The following is a 20,227-nucleotide window of genomic DNA, read 5'->3' on the forward strand; positions in this document are numbered from 1 at the left end:
ATGCAACTCTTTCTCTGGTATTAAACCAAAACAAATTATCAAAACAACTCATCATGCAAGGACCTACATCATGGAAAACTGATCTTTCCTCATTTTTTGGAGTATAAGTTTGATGTAGTATGTGGAAATGGTTAAAGTTTCAAAACGCACAGCTACATGTGGTATATGTACGTATGTATGTATGTACGTATGTATGTATGTACACACATTTATGTGTAATATCACAGTAAATGCTGTCATATGTATACACACACACACACACACACACACATATATATATATATATATATATATATATATACACACATAACATATATATATCTATATATGTATATATACACACAATACATATACACACATATATATATATATATATATATATATATATATATATATATATATATATATATAGAGAGAGAGAGAGAGAGAGAGAGAGAGATAGATGTTGCTTCAGGTTAGTTTCCAGATTTGGACTGTACTGATGGTTTTGAAACAATATTAATTCATTACATCAAACCAATTTATTTCCAAAGGGTTAAAAAATTCAGCAGATCTGTCTTACACTGTGAGACTTTGTCATCGACTTTCCAGAAAAATTACCTGTTCAGCAAATCCTAATGATCCCACTTCACACAAGGTGATTCAAAAAGATTAATCCGATTTCAAAACGCCATATTTTTACAACCGCGAGGCGCCTAGGAACCAATCACACACCAACTGAGAAAGAGCCGTGAGTGCAGCGACACCCGTCACGCTCAATCGAGTATGGGATGAGTTTGACTATGGCGTTGATGTTGTCCTTACAGCTGGAGGAGGTTCATACTGAGCACTTCTAAAATTACATAATAAACTTTATGCACTTAAACCATTTACAGTTTACTGCATTGTTCTGTAATGATTTACAAGTGAAATAAATCATTTTGAATCACCCTGCATTTTAAAACTTTAGTAAAAGTTTAAGTTTAAGTCTCAGTTGTGCCATATGTAGCCAAAGGCCCAGTGCAGATGGCAGGATTTGAGGTACCTGCTTGGTTTTGATGTTATAGTCCCGTAATTAAAGATTTACTGAGGTATATAATAGAGAATTCAGTGCCATGAGTGGCTTCTATTACAAGCACAGTGCTTAAAATGTGATTTGACAGCTTTATTATCAATCTATAAGGCATGATTTTATCTTGAGTTACAGCTGCGTGGTTCTACAAGTGTAATAACCATGACTGATTAAGGAAACTTTGTGAGACAATTTATTTATTTATCTATCATAAAAGCAAATAATCACCCACCAGAACTCATAATTACCACTTGGCACATGGGAATCAAGGAACGTCCAAGGTTTTCATCATTTAGCTTAAGGTGGATGATCTGTATGAACACACCCCCGACCCAGTGTGGCCCCCTACTGTACAGTGCAACACTTCCGTCATTGTGTTACAGACTAGGCCTCCCGTTACCTCCTAAAATTAGAGGCAGAGACTAGATCAAAAGATTACACAATCAGAGGAGCGTATTATTTTAGAATAACTGTCTATTCTTCCTTTCCCTGAAGAGCATGTAACCTACAGTGAAGTAGGCTATAGTAATGAAGTGTTCATTAAACAGGTTTTCTTCTTTGCTCAGTTTGCTGTTCATGTCTTTTTGCTCACGTCTTTGTAATGTCTACAGGAAGTGTCGAAAACAAGTGTCTACAGCACAAACACAGCCATTTTATTTACCAGCTGACCTGCACATCTTCTGGGTTTTTATGTGTAACATAAACTGTTAAATAGTATAAAATCTGAAAAAAAATGACCTCAGTCATGAATGTTTCACAATTATTGTAAAGCAACGCCTCAGGCATTACATAGCGCATTTGTAACTATTTCATGCAGTAACTTTCTGTCCAAGCGCCAATGCCTGAAGTTGTAGAGGTGTTAAAACACTTCATATATCTGGTTCCTATCAGCCCCACTGTGAACAATTCCATCTGAGTAAGTTTCTCTAGAACAAGACATTTCACACCAAACCACTCTGAATGACCTTCTGCACTTGTTCACCATTTAGTTATGCAACATTTGTATAAAATTGGTGGAATTCCCCTTTAAACAGAAAAAAATGATTTCCTCAATCAGTACTAACCAAGTATGGTGTACAGTATATAGTATAGAAAAGAGTATTATAAATACTTTTATATATATATATATATATATATATATATATATATATATATATATATATATATTACAGTAAATGCTGTAAACACATACATATATTTACATATACACACATATGTGTGTGTTTACAGCATTCACTGTAATATATATATATATATATATATATATATATATATATATATATATATATATATATTTATATATGTATATATGAATAAAGCTGTTTACAATATGTAACATGCTTTTTTTGGTTCTGAAAACACAAGAGAGCAGCAGCGTGATTTCCTTCAGTCCCCTTCGCGCATGCGCACTGTTCCGTCCTCCAATATTGTGAAAAAACATTTGAGTGAAAATGGCTGCCCTACAGATTTAAGCCTCATCGCTCCGGGAGAGGAAATCTCTTCAGCAGCCCAGCACAGCTGCCATCCACAGCCCGGGAGCGGCCGCAGATCCTCCCGGACGGGGACAGCGGTCGATAAATAGAGCCGTGCTCTGCGTTCAGGGATGGGAGATGTGTGCGTTTCGCAGTTAACCCTTCACAGCCCGAGATCCGCGGACAAATGAGGTACAGTACCGTCTTTATCCGCCGCTAACGTCAAACGCGCCTCCGCTGCCGCGTTTCCCCTCGCAGCCGAGCCTTTCGGACTCAGTTTCCACTCCGTCGGCGTGTGGAGGTGGAGAAAAGCGTTAAAGCCTATGCACGGAGGTACGGATGGAGAAAAACAGTCGCCCCGACGCGTCTGGGTAGGAAACCCTCGTCTGTCTTTGTACGGTTTTCTGCAGGTCCGTGTTTGAACGCGGGGCCTGCTGGCCTCGCCGTGTAGTTACCGTTACCGTTACCGTGCCGCTCTGCCTGTTTATGAATGTGCCGTGACGTTCGTTGTGTAGGGAATTTGCGTAAACTCAGCGTTTCCCTCGGCTTTACTCATCCAGCCAGGCAAAACAACAGCACCAGTCAGACGAGGCTGAAGTTGGCTTCCTACTCGCCAGCCTCTTGTTCTGATTTTGCCGTTCCACCTTAAATGGTGCGGCAGTTACATATTCCATTTAAGGTGGAACGGAAAACTCGAACTTCAGCTTTGTGCCAGTCTGAGAGTTGCTGGTGCGGAATATGCATGCAAAGCACTGATGTCTTGAACTGACCTGACTCATTATCCTGATTAATGTATGGAATCTGACCACTGAATGCTTGACTGATCCAAAAGCATCCACACGCCCCTTGTAGTTAGAAAATTTGCAGACATTTGGTGAAAAAATCAGTGCAATACCCTTTAAAAATAGCCATTTGCACTGATTTTTTTTCACCAAATGTCTGCATAATTCAGCCACTGAGATGTAAACAAATTCATTCAGTGGTTTGGTATGAAATGGTTCATTGTAGAGAAACTTAACCTCTCAGATTTCTTTATAGTGGTGGTGATGGCTAGGAAAAACGCAAAAATTGCCATTTTATTTACTACCCAAAAGTACCACGTTTCTTCTAAGCGTTATATGTAATGTTGATGACGGGAGAAACAGTGGTAAACCTGAAAAAAATTTGTTTTCTTTCAGGACTATTTTGCCTTACAGTGCCCTGCATGCACTTCTCCACCCTGAATGGATTCTTTAAAATAAGTTTTAAGTGAGTTTTATGTATCAGGCATCATATTCGTAAACATATTGCATAATGGCTTTATGCGAAGGAGCTTTTAGAGGCATTAAACAAACAATCTAGGCCTCTGGAGTGATGCAGCTCTGCCTAATACCTTTGGGATGAGTTGAAGTGATCGAGAGCTAATCATCCAACATCAGTGCCTGACCTCACTGATGCTCTTGTGGCTGAATGCAGTCAAATCCTCACAGCGGTGTTCCAACATCTACTGTAAAGCCCCTCTCAGAGGAGCAGGGGCTGTTGGCCTTCCTTAAAGCTTGTATATAATGTATAATATATAGAATGCATAGTATAGCTTTACCAGTTTCCCCAACATGGTTGAACGTTGTTGTATTTGTTATTGTTCTGTTCTGTGCAGTCTGGTCTGACATCTTCTTCCACATTTGTATCTTCTTCCCTCGCAGAAAATGATGCATCAGGTAGCCGGCAACAGTAACGACTACGGCTTGGGCGGCCTAGGCGAAGATGGCCAGCACCCGAGCAGTCATTTCGAGTTATGCACCTCGCAGTCCAGCAAGTTCTACCCGTCCGGCCCGCCTCCGCCTCTGCAGCTGCCGCTGCCCAACCTGCCCCCCTTGCCGCAGAGCATGATCAAACCCATGTCCTGCCAGCTGCAGGACGCCCAGAACGACTTTCACCCCCAGTCCGTGAGGATGAGGGGCGTGGAGGTGCCGGAGGGATCCAAGAAAAAGAAAGGACTCGGGAAGACCGGAAGACGAGGTAGGCCTGCGGGCACCACCAAATCCGCCGGGTATCGGACGAGCACCGGCAGACCCCCGGGCACCACCAGGGCGGCCGGGTTCAAAACCAGCCCAGGAAGGCCTCTGGGCACCACCAGAGCCGCCGGCTACAAGGTCAGCCCTGGCAGGCCGCCGGGCAGCATCAAAACATTGGCAAAGCTCAACAAACTGGACCATAGTGCCTGCAACGGAGCGCCATTCCCTTACTCCCTCATGCAGAAACGGGGCCTGTGTGAGGCCGCCGTCAAAGACAAAAACGTTAGCGAGTGACAGCAAGCTTTTCTATTTATTCGCGAGGGAGCGCATGTCCGAAATCGAGACGAATCGACGTCCGCGACGAGGCAAGACTTTTGTGAGGCAGGGGAGGGTGAAACGAAAAAAAATAATAATAATAATTGAATTTTGATACCTAGGCATAACACTTACTATGTGTTACGTTATGATCATTTTGTGTATCTATATCCAAAGAGCATTACCATTCTCTTTCACTCTTAAAGGAGCAATAAGTAGATTTTCTTTCCTGTTAAAATGGAATAAAATATGAAACTTACATAATAGTATAACAGTAGTACGTGTGGAATTATATATATATTGTGATTACAAGTGCAGGCTCATGGCGGACCTTTCTTTCTTTTCTACTTACTGTTCCTGTGTCATGACGTGTGACTGGCAGAGAGTCAGTAGCGTGACTGATAAGCAACCCCTCACCTCAAAACAAAACACCTGCTGCTTATTGCTCCTTTAAACCTTCTATTAACCTACTGTACAGATGTGCATGATGGTAGTCTTGTGAAATACAAATACAGTATCTAAACCGATTATGTTAGACCTTTCGACCAATAGTCCTCACTCAAGAAAATAAACGCTTTTGTGTTGTTTTTAAATCTTTGTTATTTTAACTTTTGATAATGTGACCGCTTGGGACGAGGTCATTGCTGTTCTGTAGCCACATCTGATTTCACTCTGATTTTAAACTCGATAACCACAGACATATTTATCCTTCTTTTTCCCGACGTGTATGTGAAAGTGCTATGCTTGTATTGTCCTTGGTAAGATCTCTTTTTTTTTTTTTTCCTTTGTATTTATGAAAAATGTGATGCCCTTTTTCGAGATAGAGTGTTGAGTCATTTTTCTGAGTAAAAAATTTTGGCGAGGGGCGGGGAGGGGATGGATTTGGGGGTGGGGGGGGCGAATGAAAAAAACATTAATGTAATGCTTTAACACCTTTTTTTGTACGTGTAAATGTGAGTCAGTAGCCTAGTATAACCCATAGTGTTCTGCTCCCCACAAAAAAGATCAGAATCTGCAATGCCATGTTGGTTCAGTTTTGTTTTTCAACCAATGGACAAACTAGTGTTGTGAGCAATTACACCCAGTCTGCTAAAAAAAAAATAAACAAGTATCACTCCAATGCAATGGCACTTGCATGAAAAAAGCATGGTTGATTAGTGTGGTCATGTCTTTGAGTTAATTCCAGTGTAGCCTACACTCTTAAAATGGTCCAAGAACCATGATTTCTATATAGAACCATTTCATACTTAAACAGTACTTTGCATGGCACAGTGGTTCTTCAGATTGGTAGGGGTGTTGTATATGGTTCTATATAGCACCAAAAAGGGTTCTTCTATTGTTACGAGCTTGACATCATAAACAATAGAACTCTTTTTGGTGCTATATAGTACCATTTTCAAAAAGGTTGTATATCGCTGTTGTTGTCATCTCCATTTTTGCTGATTTTCAGTTTTTGACATAATTTGAAAAGGCATGTTGGCCTTAATATTGTGTGTAAATTTCATGAAGGATGGACCAAAAGAAATGGACAAAAATGACTTGGGGGTGTCTGGTCTGGTTCCATTGACTTACATTAAAAGCACATTTTTCCTTCTCCTGTAAAAGTTACCATTTTGGAGATACAAGGTTTTGTTCCAACAGCAGCGAATATAGAGCCATATACAGTGCATATGGTGCAATGGTTCTTCAGATTGGTAGAGGTGTTGTTCATGGTTCTATATAGCACCAAAAAGGGTTCTTCTATTGATGCGAGCTTGACATTATGAACAATAGAGCTCTTTTTAGTGCTATATAGTATAATTTTCAAAAAAGTTGTATATAAAACCATACACAGTGCGTTCTCCATCAATCTGAAGAACCATTTATGCATGCCAGTAGTTATTTGAGCGTTCATGGTTCTGTATGCACTGTCTTTTACTGAAGAACCCTTAAAGAACCATCCTTTCTTTTGAGAGTGTAAGAGCTGAGGATGGTTCTGAATCAATACCCAGGTGTTTACATGCTTGTCTCAGAGGAGTTCCCTCTTAGTGCAAAGCCCTGAGAAGGACTGAATGATTTCTACAAGCACTCCAGCAAGTCGTGTTTGGGGCAAATCTGCTCTCAACCAGCGGAAAGATCCAAAAAAAGGTAATTATTAACCGGAGAAATAGCCTATATTCGACTATAACTCCACTGCTGTGCCGTGAGGGCGCTGATGTTATCAGAAAGGCTGAGGGATTGACATTTTTTTGATGTGTACGTTTCAGAAAGGAGGCCGGACGACGACAATAATAAAACATGGCTTCTCCCTTTCTCTGCTTTGGACCCACTTTCTCGTGTCCTGTTCACTAACCGTGGTCAGAAACGGCTATAAACACCACCAGGCCTAGTTGGACTGGACAGAAAGACAGACTTAGTAGGAAATCTCGCCTCGAATAAATCAGTTTTCCCGAGCTAACGTTTGCCTCGACCACAGAAAAAAGAAGCCAGTCGTTGTCAGGGCCACCATATAAGCCTTGGCTGATAACGCCTGTGGACAGATTGGGCTGCGTTAATAACGTTAGCGTGGCCTAGTTTAGTAGTTAGAGCCACCGTTAACGACAAATGAACTACGAAGATGAGCAGAAGTGACTAAAATAAGCATTTTCCCCCCCACAAATATCTGGTCGTTGTGACCGTTGGCTGGCACCGGTCGCGCGAAGGCAGCGGCGGGGTAAAATGGAGGAAGTTAGCTACGCCTTTGTTTAGGACGAGGAAACAAATGGCCGATTGAGGCTTCGAAAAAACGCCTAGTCTTTCGTATTTAAGACCCCAAACGCGCTTCAATGTCGCTTTTGTGAGTGGTAAGGCTAGCCCCGACACGACACGACACTCATTTCTGCACGTAAATGAGAGCAAACGGGTGGCTGAGTGGGGATTTCGTGCACGAAGCCGGCTTCTCGTTCGAATTTCGCCGGTCCACCTTAAACGCGCAGCAGTTACGTTCTGACTCTTCAGGCGCCAGAATGGAACTGCTGCACGTTTAAGGTGGAACGGGGAAATTCGAACGAAGTGGCCCTGATGTGTGTATAGGCTTTAGAGACGGACGGGGGGGGGTTGGGTATCTTAGCTCTCTCGCTCTCTCTCTCTCTCTCTCTGTGTGTATACCCTCTTCCCAGCACACACACACACACACACACACACTCACACATACACATACACACTCTCTCTCAGCCACCAGGGCTTGCTTTAACATGATTAGGGCAGCAGGGAAGCCAGCAGTGTAGTGTTTCCCCGCACTTCGGATGCACCGACGTTGGCACAGAGCTAGATGAGTTTGTGGGAGGCGAGGCGGTGCACTGCCGTGTTAGTGTGTTATTTATTCTGCTCGTTTTTCAGGGGGGCCGAATGAATTAATGCCGTTTTCTGGCGACGAGGCGACAGTGAGAGAAGGGAAGGATGAGTGCCGAGGCCCGGCCTAAGCACAGATCTCCCGCTGGCCTTTCACAAATCGACAAAAAAGTGGCTCGACGTGTCCAAATCTGAGAGGATGGCCGACGGGTTTGTCCGTAAATGGTAAGATTGGTAAGATTCCGGCACGCTTTTCCTACTACAGTGTGTTTTTGGTTCATTTCAGGGCTTAATTCCTCGATCTGTCCTGTCTTGTTATTTTTTTTCCTGCATGTGTGTGTATGTGTCGTGTGAACGTGCCTCATGTGAACTAGCCCTACATACTTGGCTGTTAGTCCACGCTTATGCCTCCTTGAACACCTCAACAACAACACGGCCGGCCTGCCTGCCTTTTTGTGGTCACTTTCAATCAGAAGGTCAGCCTAAGATAAGGAGAAGGCGACAGCCTCAGTGAGTGTGTGTCTGAGTGCCGGGGTTTGAAGCTGTCTTTGTCTTGCCCTGATGGCTTTCCTGACATGACGGCCTAAGCAAGGGTGCTCACAGCCGGCAGCCCCGAAAACAACATGTGCACGGCTGTAAGCCGGCCAGGGTGAACCGTGTGGACATTGCAAGTGCCAGGATTTGGTCTTCAGCGCGGGTTTGGCTTCATATAATCACCTGCGTTCCGTTTACCTGGCTGGTGTGTGTCATTAGGCCTCCCTCAGGGGTGTCCAGTGCTGGTCCTGGGAAGGAAGGCCGGAGAGTGCAGCACACTTTTCGGTGGTTTCCTTTGCTCAAGCACGCCTGTTAAACACGAGTAACCAAGTGCTGAGTTGATTCAGGTGTGTTTGAGCAAGGAAGCCATCAGCCTGTGTTGGAGAAAGGCCCTCCAGTCCCGGAGCCGGACACCCCTGGCCTAGAGCTGGGCAATATGGCAAACATATAGTATCACGATACACGATAACGTCGCGGTATTGTTTTCTTCTGACATCTGATAAGTTGGAATAGACGAAAGTAGATGTGCGTCTATAACAAATACTATCAGAAACAGTATGAATGCATGATCTGTGTTCAGCACTGGGCTAAATCCAATGAAACAGGACCAGTGATGCTCAGTTAGTGGTCAAACTTGCAGTTGGTCAGTGTTGTTTAAATACAGATAATATGCTTGATGTGCTTAGAGACGCATGTTGTGGCACGTTGCGACATAATTTATCACCTTAACCATAATTCAGCTGGTTGCATCAGTGCTATAGGTGGTTCAGTCAACATCCCTTGTCCTCTAACTTTGATAAGAGTAGTCTGTTTTTTTTTGTTTTTTTTTCCCAGTTCAGTTCAGCTTTATTGTCGTTATACTGGAATAGCATAACAAATAGCTGTCGCACTGTTTTGACATAAACATACAAGACTTGCACAACAATGGAAATGTGCAGGACGGGTCAGTGTGCAGACAAGTGTTAAGGTTACACACATTTAAGTGATTACTGCACTTAATTTAGCAGTTAAGTAGTCCTGGACAGACAAGACAAGACAATGTTTGATATGCTATTGCTGACAATATCAGAGTAATAGGAAAGTGAAAGGCAGTATGTTTAGACAGTGCTGTCAGAATAGTAGTGTTAAGGGTAATATACCAAGTACACTTCTATGCAAAGATCTTCTGAGAAATAATATATATAGCAGTTTATCTGGGTGTTTATCCTTAATCCTTAAAAAAGCTGAAGTAAACCTGTAAACAACTCAGGAAGCCCACTGTCGTGCATTACCTTTATCTAATCAGTGCTACATTAAATTAAATCAGGTGTGCTGCGAATGGAGCTTAACAGATCCATACAGCGGCTGGAGTGCAGGAACCAAACCTATCATGCCCTAAAAAACATTACCAACTTTTTAATAAACAAAAAAACTTTTACTGTATTTATGCTTTTTGTACTTATTCTTTTTTGTGCTTTTATTAGTTTTAAACACATTTTCTTGGCTGGCTTTAACTTTTACACAGTACCGTGTTTTCTATGTGTTATAATAGTATTAAATGTAAGCAGAGGTGCCAGTAATAGTTGATGTATCGTAGTTGCTGTAATGCATGGTTATATATTTAACTCCTTTTTATATGTATTTGTTTCCGTCAGGACGGAGCCATGACAACATGAATCAGTCGTACAAAGTGGCTGCCAGGGATGGCCCGGGGTGTCTTCCTGACCCGCAGGACCAGCAGGCCCATGATAGCCGCATCACTACCTGTGGGCTCTACCACAGCGGTGCGAAGCGGCAGGCGGACCAGCCGTCTTCCGTGCGGTTGCAGAACTCCGTCTACAAACCCTCGCCTCTGCTCTACTCTCAGAGAGAGTCCACGTCCAGCTACAGCCCTCTCCGGAGGCTCCAGGACCTGACCAGCATGGTCAACAGGCCCGATTTGAGCCTGCAGGACAAGGACTTTCATGGGCGCAGCAGAGCACACGTTGTGGGCTCCGAGTTTGGCCTGGGTTTGGTCCGCTCGCCTTTGCCCCACGGCCATGGCGCAGATGAGGGTCCATACCGGAGCGTCCAGGACCTGGACAAAAATGGCTTCTCCCCTGTCAGCTCCGACAGCCTGGAACACTTCTCACCCATTCCCAACGGATTCCTGCATTTCGAATCAAGTCTGTTTGACAGCGGGGACAGCAAGGATGACCGGGAGGAGGAAGATGATGAGGAGCAGGAGGAGGAGGAGGACGTGGTGACTTTCAAATCCTCATCAAAGAAATGCCTGAAAAGGGACTTTGCAAATGCGAAAAGCTCTTGTGGTGCAGGGCTTGACCTGAGCTCCAACTCAAACAGACACGAACCCTTTAACCCAGTACATAGAAATACGTCACGGCCAGAACCCCCCGCCAGCCCCCCTCCGCTGCCCGTCGAGGTCATGCTGGAGGATTTTGACAGTATGGATGACTACTCGGACAGTGACTGTGACCTGCCCAGCACTGAAAACTGCGCATCACTGTTCAGCACCGGTCTGTCTCAGAGGCCAAGGTCACCTAGCGGCACTCTCTCAAATCCCGTAAGCCCTGTTTGTATCTGCTTCATCATTCCACAGGTCCACTTCAACTCAGGATGGGCTTCTTAATTAGCCGATTAGACGGATCAGGTGTGATGGAGTGGTGAAATAATAAAAGCATGGAAATAAGCCTAACCATGCACACCATGACTGTACCAAAGGAAAACACTACAGAAATGGAGTATTAAAGTCGACTTTTTTGTTTTTTACCAAAATTTCTACATAATTCAGTTTTTAGGTGGTGGGTGAGGTCATTCAGAGTGGTTTGAAATGATGAGAATCTTGTCGACTCAGGTTTCTTTGTAGTGGTGGTGAAGGGAACATTCCTACACGTCTCCGAAGTTTTACGTAAAATGTTGGTAGCGATAAAATAGTGTTAACCCTCTACTGCATACATTATGAGAGCTATAAAAAAAAATTCGGTTGACTTTTTTTTGCATAAAATGGGCCTTGATTTATTTTTTTGGACCTGTTTATTAAATAAAAAAATTATATTATACAAATGAGTAATAATGTGTGCAAGGGTCCTTTTGGAGTTTGCCGCCTTGGGGTAACATTGTGCGACAATGGGAAGAAATGGTTTAGAGTTGTTTTCCCTGAAGTGGAAGTGGGAGACCTGGCTGGCCAAATCCATTCCACTGTCACACAGTGTTGCTTCTAGGCAACAAATGTATTTCTGCAAATTCTCAAAAAAATGGATACTTAATGTTATAAAAGAGGTTTAAATGTGCACACTGAGACTTACTATTGACCTACTCAAACTCTTTTCTTTGTAGCTAACCCTGTTGTTGTCTTTAAACATGTATAATGTCATTGTAAAATAAGGAAATTAGTTTGTTGCCCTGAAGCAACATTATGCAATAGAGGGCTACATCAGAGAAAAATATTATTCTTTGGGAGCTATTTATGCAGTACAACACCTTTTTATGCCATGAATTTAAATTTGATTTTAAAAAAATTACATTTTAGACCAAAACTCTATCACAAAACTTTTGTCCAGCAATGTTCATACATCAAGCAGTGTGTTTGTAAACATTTTAATGTAATAACTTTCTGTGAGTGAGCTTTTAGAATCAGATATCTGGTTTCCATCACCACCACTGCGAACAACTCTGAGCTGATATGTTTCTCTAGAACAGAGTGTTTCACCTCAAGCCACTCTGAATGACTTTGGTTGCATCTTAACAACTTAATTATGCAGAAATACTGAAAACGATGCTTCTCATAACTCAGAGATCAATACTGACCGAATTGCTGAAGTGGTGTCCTTTGCTTATTTCAAGTATCGTCCATGCTTGAGGTCACTTCTTTCTGCTTGCGTTGTAAGAAGTTTTCCAGCACACTTTCAGAAACTTATTCAGCTGATTAGGATTCTACTTATATTCATTTATATTATCTGTTGTTTGCCATGTGCACATCGAGAGGTAGGGCTTGACATTTTTTCAAAAGTAATCTAATTTACAGTTACTGTTCAAGTCATGCCAAGCGTGTTTCTGTGATTAGCTCGTCAGGATTTTTACTGGAATCAGCCGGTTCGTGTGGTGATGTTCTGCGCAAATAAAATGCCTGTGATTCATCTGTCAACTCATTTGACGAACACTTGTTTGATCAGTTGTTTGATACAGTCTGTTAGAAGCTGCTGAAGATGTCACTGTGGTAAATGACATGCGTTAACTATACATGCTTAGAGCCACCACATGCACGTTTCATACTAACGTTTGTTTAGCTTTTTAGGACCAGACTCTTTTTTTGCTTTTCTGAGGGATAAATAGACTGATACATGCAAATAAGCGCCTGTTAACGTCGACTCTACTACACACAAACCGAAACAAAACTGCTCTCCAAATGAGCGTGCTGCCACTTGGAGCTTTCACAGGGGCAGTCCCCCCCCTGACTGAGAGCTGCCAGTGGAGTGAGTAGTAAACAAACATGAATTAAATGAGAGTGTACTTTATAGTGGTGGTATATGACAGTATATTACAGTGTTATGTAATTTGATGTAAGTAATAAGTAGTCTTACTGAGTTCTGGTGCCAGGTTCATGTGGACAGAGCCCACTGTGGGTCAATAGAGTCTGCCGCTTTATTTTAAAAAAGGCGAGCAGATGTACAAAGATTGTTTTGACACAGAAATGTTTACACAGTGGTATATTTCGCCTGAGCTGATGCAGCCTGTGTTTGGTCAGTGTTTGGCTGGTAGATAAATGTCAAAGAAACAAAAACAATGTCCTTCGTCTGTAAGATCAGGACGGTCTTTGTGTAATATGGACTTACTGTTTGTTGTTATTCTTTACAGTCTAACAGCCCAAAGAAGAAGCCTCTCCCCGGAGTGAAGTATGCAGTGGGTGATGTCGTATGGGCGAAGTTTAACCGTAGGCCCTGGTGGCCCTGCCGGGTGTCTATAGAGCCACTGAGTGAGAGTCACACCAGGATGAAAGGTTACTGCTCCTGATCTCTTCTGTGCCTGTGATATAATGGATATTTCTTCCAGTGCTGTTGCTAGTGTGGCAGTACGCTCTCAGAAATGAAGGTAGTAAACTGTCACTGGGGCAGGACCCCTCTTGTCACTGGGGTGGTACCCTCAAGGGTACATGTCAGTACCTTTAGTCAGGGAACATAACTGAACCATAATCCACTGAAATGATATTTTCTAAGCTGTACTGACTCCACACACCCCGTCTCGTCTCCAGGCTTTTATTTTATTGATCTGTTTAAAACATCCGGTTATGAAAATGTACAAATACGAACTTTTCACCTGGAAAAACTTATTTAAGGTTATTTAAAACCACTGTTGTACCTTTTGAGGTACATTTACATTGTTTGTACCTTGATGAACGAAAAACGTACCTTACAGAACCTTTATTTCTAACAGTGTATTTGGAGCTATAATTCGAGTGAATCTTATTAGCTCTGGGCATTAGGTCTATTAAGTCTCACAGTTTTGGTTTTCGTGTGATGTGATCTTTCAGAGCCAAGTCGCAGGCCGTGCCGTCTGTATTTTGTCAGGACATTTGGGGACATTGTGGACCAAGCATGGGTTTCTGGAAAAGCCACTTATCCTTTTGAAGGAGGTCATCAGTTTGAGAAACTCCCCGTGCTCAGACGACGAGGCAGACAAAGAGACAAGGGCTACAAATACACAGTAACGTCTGACATTCATCGCCTTATCCATTTATTCACTGCTTATTAAAGCCGTGGGTTTTGACAAGCTAGAATTATTTCAAACCGACTCTGTTAAAGACTTTTTGAAAGGTTAGATATTCCTAGATTAACGCTTGACAGGCAGTTATTTTATTGCTTGAGGCCTAATTTCTTTGCCTGTGCCACAGGTTCCAAAGCGGTTGATGCCACAGTGGAAAACCGGGGTTCAGGAGGCAGAGGCAGCTCTGCCGGAGCCTCTCAGCAGTAAGCTACTACCTGCCTCTGTCAGGGATGTACGCACACCTGTTACGGAGGAGAAGACGCTCACCTCGTTAACCTGCTCTGCTATACGTCCTCTGCCCTCACCCAGTCCTGTTTTTGCCAACGGACACGACCTCCATATCCCCAGCCCGCCCAAAGCCAGCAAAGAACCAAGCAAAAAGAAATCGGCAGCTAAGAAGAAAAACAACTCACTGTTGAAAAGCCCCTTGAAAATGAAAGATGGATTGTTCTCCAGGCTGATGTCCAGCCCCGCGGCAGACATTCACAAACCATCCACAAACGATTTGGAATCAGATGCTAGGGATTGTCCATACCTGGACATTGATTCGGTTCCAAGGATACTGTGTCCAAAACGCTCGGATGAGCAACCGGAAGCCGGGCTGGAAAAAGAGCCCAGCCCTGAGCCGAAGGTAGAGCGTGCAAGAAAAAAACAAAAAAAGGTCCAGAAGATGGGGAAAGGAAATGCATCTGCCTCAAAACGCACACCGAGCAGCAAGGCTCTGCTTGAGCACAAGGCTTCAAACGGCAAGCGCTTGGGAAGCACTTCCCCTAGCTTGTCGGATGGGACATTTGAGATGCATTCTTTCTACTTGCCAGCGAGTTGTGGGCTCATGTCCAGGGCTCTCGCTGCCTGTGATGACACTGACGACAAAGACGGTCACAATTCCAGCCGTGAATCTTCATCCCCATCTCCGCCCTCTGCAACTGACCACGATTCGTTTTCTCCAATCACAGACCTGCCTGAGAGCACAGAGCAGCATTGGCAGGTGAAAACAGAGGCTTTAGAGGACCCTACGCACCTGGCCATCTCTGATCACCATGGAGGCTCCCCAAACCCCACCCTCCTGAAGCTGACTAGAGTTCGGTCCAAAAAGAAGCGCGTCCAGAATGGACCACACTTAAAAACTAAAGAGCCCAAGGCCGAACCTTCGGATTCTCTGATCAGCCTGGTCAAAACGGAGAAAGAAGCAGTCATTTCGTGCTCCTCTTCCTCCTCCTATGCCCCCTCTCCGTCCCCCTCGCCCATTGAAGCTTCATTCAGGGATGCCCAAGAGCTGTCATTCAAGTCCCTGGTGAAGGAGGAGTGCGTCCCCGATGAGCCCCCCCTACGCGCCGACTCCAACTTCAAGTTCAGCACTTTCCTCATGCTGTTGAAGGACCTGCACGACAGCCGAGAGAAAGAGGGAAGGCCGCTGACCCTCCCGCCAACCTCGCCCTCCGCGCTCATCAAGCAGGAGCCCTCGATGATCCCCACACTGCTCTCTGATCCCTCCACGACTCCAGATGACAGCGTTCTCGAGAAGGACCAGGTGACGGTCCCGATTCAGAACGGACCACATGTGAAGGCGCCTGCCAGCAGCACAAAGCAGAGCAAACCCAAAACTAAGGCTACAGGGAAAAAGGAGGCTCAGAAGCAGGACGATGGGAGCAATGTGCTTTCTCAGGTTTCAAACTCCAGCAAGCCACTTAAGAAGCAGAACTCATCTGAAGCACTTGAAGCAAAAGCAACTGTACCAGAGGAGCTTTTGAACTGCCACACCGAGGCTGCCCCTGAGGCTGGTGGTAGGGGCATTTTCTCCACTGTGGCCCCAAAGAAGCGCTGGCAGACATTTGAGGCCGAAGCTGGAGAGAGTGCCAAGCCAAAGAGCAGTGAAGGCAGCGTGCTGGAACAGGATGCAACCAAGATACTGTCCAGGCTCAATGGAGTGTTTGAGGAAACCCTCCAAAGCCTCCAGTCCTGTTCTGCAGAGAAGAAAGAAGGCTCTGGTGAGTGCCCTGGTTATATTTGGTTAAAAGCTCATGTTATTAGGTTACATTATCAGTGACTAATACTTGTAACTGGTCAAATGGGCAGTGAATTCTTGGAGTGGACATCACTGCTAGTGACTGCATCCTTTACTTCTCAGAGGTTGGTGTTGAAACTAAGCATTGTGAAATTCATCTGATTTCAAAATGATTTATTTCACTTGTAAGTCATTACAGAACAATGCAGTAAACTTTAAATGGTTTAAATGAGCATAAAGTTTATTATGTAATTTTACAAGTGCTCAGTATGAACCTTCTCCAGCTGTACAGACATGAACGCCATAGTCAAATTCATCCCACACTCGATTGAGCATGTCGGGTGTCGCTGTACTCACAGCTCTCTCAGTGTGATTTCGGAGATCATCCAGTGTTGTGGAACCAACGACGAACGCTCTGAGCTGTTGGAGATTCACTGCTGACGAAAATCACGTTGCACAGTTATGACTGATTCACTCTTATTGAAGTAGAAAATGCAAAACGCTTTCTGCTCAGGGGTCTCCATCTCCTCTCAGACTGAAGGGAGCCATCTTCCGAAACTCTATAACCCCCTCTTTCAATTGGTATGTGATTGGTTCCTAGGCGCCTCACGGTTGTAAAAATATGGCGCTTTGAAATCGGATAAATCTTTCTGAATCACTCTGTGTAGCGCAGTGGTCACCAAACCTGGTCCTGGAGATAGACCTTCCTGCAGAGTCCAGTTCAACTCACTCCTGCTCCAGCTAAATAAGTCTGTCATTGGCTGAATTAGATGCAGTAGTGTTAGGTAGGTAAGGGGGAGAGGCATGTTGGATTTGAGTGGGAACTAAATTCTGCAGGAAGGTAGATCTCCAGGAGCAGGGATTACTGTGAGACTGCATAGCTGTCAAGTCTCAAGGTCTATGAATGTACGAGTTTTCACATTCACAAAGTAAAGTTCGTCTCACAAAATTCATCTCAGTAAAAGCCCAAACCAGACTCATCTGTGCATTCGGATTAAACCGTCCAGCATTATTGACCAATACAGCCACCTCACATTAAACACCAGAGTACTGATTTTACACACTGGCAGTTGGAAAACTTACCAAAATGAATGCTAAGCAGAATCCACCAGCATCTAAACAGGGTATAAAATTTCCCCTTGCATGCAGTGTTAAATTTTTAAGTTTAAGTTTAGTGACCCTTATTACTCCCACAACGGGGAAATTTCACTTCCGCATTTAACCCGTGCGTGCAGTGAAACACCACGTACACACTAGTGAATGCAGACACACTAGGGGGCAGTGAGCACCCTTGCCCAGAGCGGTGGGCAGCCCTATCCACAGCGCCCGGGGACCAGTTGGGGGTTCAGTCACGTACTGTCGGCTCAGGGGATCGAGCCGGTGACCTTTCAGTCACAAGGCTGGTTCCCTAACCTCCAGCCCATGACTGCCCCAGAGGTTATGTAGGCCCTCTGAATAATTTTGCCATGATTGAACGAAAATTATTTTTGTCAACAAGCATATGACTGAATTCTGCGTTCATGACCCACCAACAACAGAGCATGACTGAGCAATATGAGACTTGATGTTTGACTATTTTATTCTCTTTTTTTCTTCTCTGTGCCGTCTATCTCAGAGAGCAAAAGGCTTCGGAAGCCAAGTAAGAGGCTGATCGAGTGTGGTGAGGAGTATAAGCAGATTTACACTCCAAAGAAGAAATCAAAGAAAACCACCGAGTGCTCTAAAACAGTAAGACGAGGCCGTTTCTTAAAGCAGGACTTTATGAATGAATTATTTTGGCTGCTTTGGTGGTGTGTAGAACAAGCAACTGTGGCGTACACTAATAACATCTCACACTTCCTTGCAGGGGGCTTGGATTAATAACACTAATTTTGGCCAGCAGCCTTCAGAACCTCAGACGGCTGACTGTGTAAGCTCAGCTGCAGGTCAGCTATTAGAGGCTTCAGCAACAGAACCATCTCAGCATCAGCAGCAGCCGACTCCAGATGAGCCTGATAACATCCCTTCTTTACTGCCCTCATCAACACCTGACAAAGCTCCCGCACAAGAAGCAGAATTGCCCGACAAGAAAGCTGGTAAGTGCTTTATGTCAGCGTATCGCTGTTGTCGGATCAAAAATCTCCAAAATGTTAACTTTACAGGAGAAGGAAAAACATACTCTACTTCTAATATAAGTCAGTGGGACCAGAGTGTTTTCCAAGTAAGTTTAGGTCATTTGTGTTGGTCCATTCATCATTAAATTTACACAATTTATAGGACCATGGATACTTTCAAATTATGTCAAAAACTGAAAAACGACAAAAATGGAGATACAAGGTTTTGTTCCGACAGCACTGATGTGTATTTTGCTTTGTGCCAGTATTACGTGCCATGCTGTTTATAACAAGAACTTAATCTTACAGCATCTTCAGAAAGAAAAAGACCAAGGAAGCCCACCCATAAAGTAATGGAGTGTGCCATCGAGGAGGAACAAATCAGGATCCCAAAGAAGAAGGTGAGAACAGTTTACTGTTGTTCGTTTTAAGAAGAGTCAATGAATTGGTCATTATTACTTACCATATGTGTTTTCTTTTTTACTTAATTAGGAGTCTAAGCAACAGGGTAATTGGACAGAGCAATCAGATGTCAAAGTTTTTCAGGTAATGTAGTATTATTATTATTATTATTATTATTACATCCCCATTTCTAAAAAGTTGGGATGCTGTGCAGAATCTAAATAAAAATAAAATGCAATGATATACAAATCATGCAAGCCGTATTTTTTAAAGGAAAATACTACAAAGGCAACATATCAAATGTTGCAAGTGAGAAATTTTATTGTTTTGCAAAAAATATATGCCCATTTTGAATTTGATGCCAACAACAAGTTCCAAAAAAGTTGGGATGGGGCATGTTTTACCGTGTTTCATCACCTCTTCTTTTAACAAAACTTGTGTGCATTTGGAAGTGAGGAGACACTGTTGTAGTTTCAACATTTGATATGTTGTCTTTGTACTATTTTCAATTACATAAGGGGGTTTGAATGATTTGCACATCATTGCATTTTGTTTTTATTTACATTTTGCACAGGTTCCCAACTTTTTGTTGTAGTAGTAATAATAATAATAACATAAATTGTTTCAATTTGAGCTAAAGATTTTGCTCAGACATTTTGAGACTTCACTTTGGCTTTTTCTCCTTCTTAACCATAGAAAAATGAAGTGCCTGGAACCACTCTGTCCAGCCCACCTTCCATGTCAGGTAATTCACCCTTTTTCCTTGCATTTTTCATAGTTTAATAGTGAACGTTTAACCGTTTAACTAGTAATAGACTCATTTTGTTGCTCTTCTGCCAAATTGTTTGTTGAATTCTATGTGTCGCTTGTTGTCTCAAGGTATCAAACCTGGACCAGGTGATGCACAGACACCCTCCTCGACTCAACCTGTAACACCCAGCGTCCTCCGGAGTCGTGAGACTAGACACAGCCGCAGTCCAGCTGAGCCCAAAACAGCAGAGCAGAACCAGCCCGAAACGCCGGGGCCTGTAACAGCAGAGGTCAGAAACTCCCAGTGCTACAGTACCAGATAAATGTGGATGCTAACAGTATGTTGGTGTTCCTGCTATCTAAAAAGGCCCTATTAGCACCAAGCATCAGTTTAAAATTGATTAAGGTGCTGGTAGAATTGCACAAGTTATGCTTTAATTGTTATGATGACAGCATGATTTAATTAGGGCTATTTTCTGAAATTCAGTGCTTTTATAGAATAGTAGAGAGTGTTAAAAGACTCATCATTCAAAACCAGAGCAGTCAGTCTTATCAGCTTCCGT

General features: G+C 43.3%; 2 protein-coding genes across 5 annotated transcripts in view; both read left to right on the forward strand.

The window, feature by feature from the left end:
* The first annotated feature begins 2,450 nt into the window (after positions 1–2,450).
* si:ch1073-44g3.1 (UPF0461 protein C5orf24 homolog) lies at positions 2,451–5,425 on the forward strand. Of its 2 annotated transcripts, none has more exons than XM_036576888.1 (2): positions 2,451–2,715; positions 4,206–5,425. In XM_036576888.1, the coding sequence occupies exon 2, from the start codon at positions 4,209–4,211 to the stop codon at positions 4,809–4,811; it is 603 nt and encodes a 200-aa protein (XP_036432781.1). In that variant the 5' UTR covers positions 2,451–2,715; positions 4,206–4,208; the 3' UTR covers positions 4,812–5,425. The 2 variants fall into 2 exon arrangements, with proteins under 2 accessions (XP_036432781.1, XP_036432780.1); XM_036576887.1 differs by lacking the exon at positions 2,451–2,715 and adding an exon at positions 2,749–2,894.
* A 1,439-nt stretch (positions 5,426–6,864) lies between these two features.
* nsd1a (nuclear receptor binding SET domain protein 1a) overlaps positions 6,865–20,227 on the forward strand; it is a 32,887-nt gene continuing 19,524 nt past the window's right edge. The window contains exons 1-12 of one of the 3 annotated variants that reach the window (XM_036576881.1): positions 6,865–6,959; positions 8,190–8,366; positions 10,310–11,217; positions 13,509–13,650; positions 14,182–14,354; positions 14,542–16,402; positions 18,035–18,147; positions 18,266–18,494; positions 18,822–18,913; positions 19,005–19,058; positions 19,611–19,659; positions 19,794–19,954. In XM_036576881.1, coding sequence (XP_036432774.1) covers positions 10,327–11,217; positions 13,509–13,650; positions 14,182–14,354; positions 14,542–16,402; positions 18,035–18,147; positions 18,266–18,494; positions 18,822–18,913; positions 19,005–19,058; positions 19,611–19,659; positions 19,794–19,954 — 3,765 coding nt within the window. In that variant the 5' untranslated portion in view covers positions 6,865–6,959; positions 8,190–8,366; positions 10,310–10,326. Of the gene's footprint in view, positions 6,960–7,538; positions 7,655–7,977; positions 8,376–10,309; positions 11,218–13,508; positions 13,651–14,181; positions 14,355–14,541; positions 16,403–18,034; positions 18,148–18,265; positions 18,495–18,821; positions 18,914–19,004; positions 19,059–19,610; positions 19,660–19,793; positions 19,955–20,227 lie in introns of those variants that run through there. The other 2 variants (XM_036576882.1, XM_036576883.1) reach the window with 2 other exon arrangements.

The sequence above is a fragment of the Colossoma macropomum genome, unplaced genomic scaffold (assembly GCF_904425465.1).
Source record: "Colossoma macropomum unplaced genomic scaffold, Colossoma_macropomum, whole genome shotgun sequence".
Classification (NCBI taxonomy): Eukaryota; Metazoa; Chordata; class Actinopteri; order Characiformes; family Serrasalmidae; genus Colossoma; species Colossoma macropomum.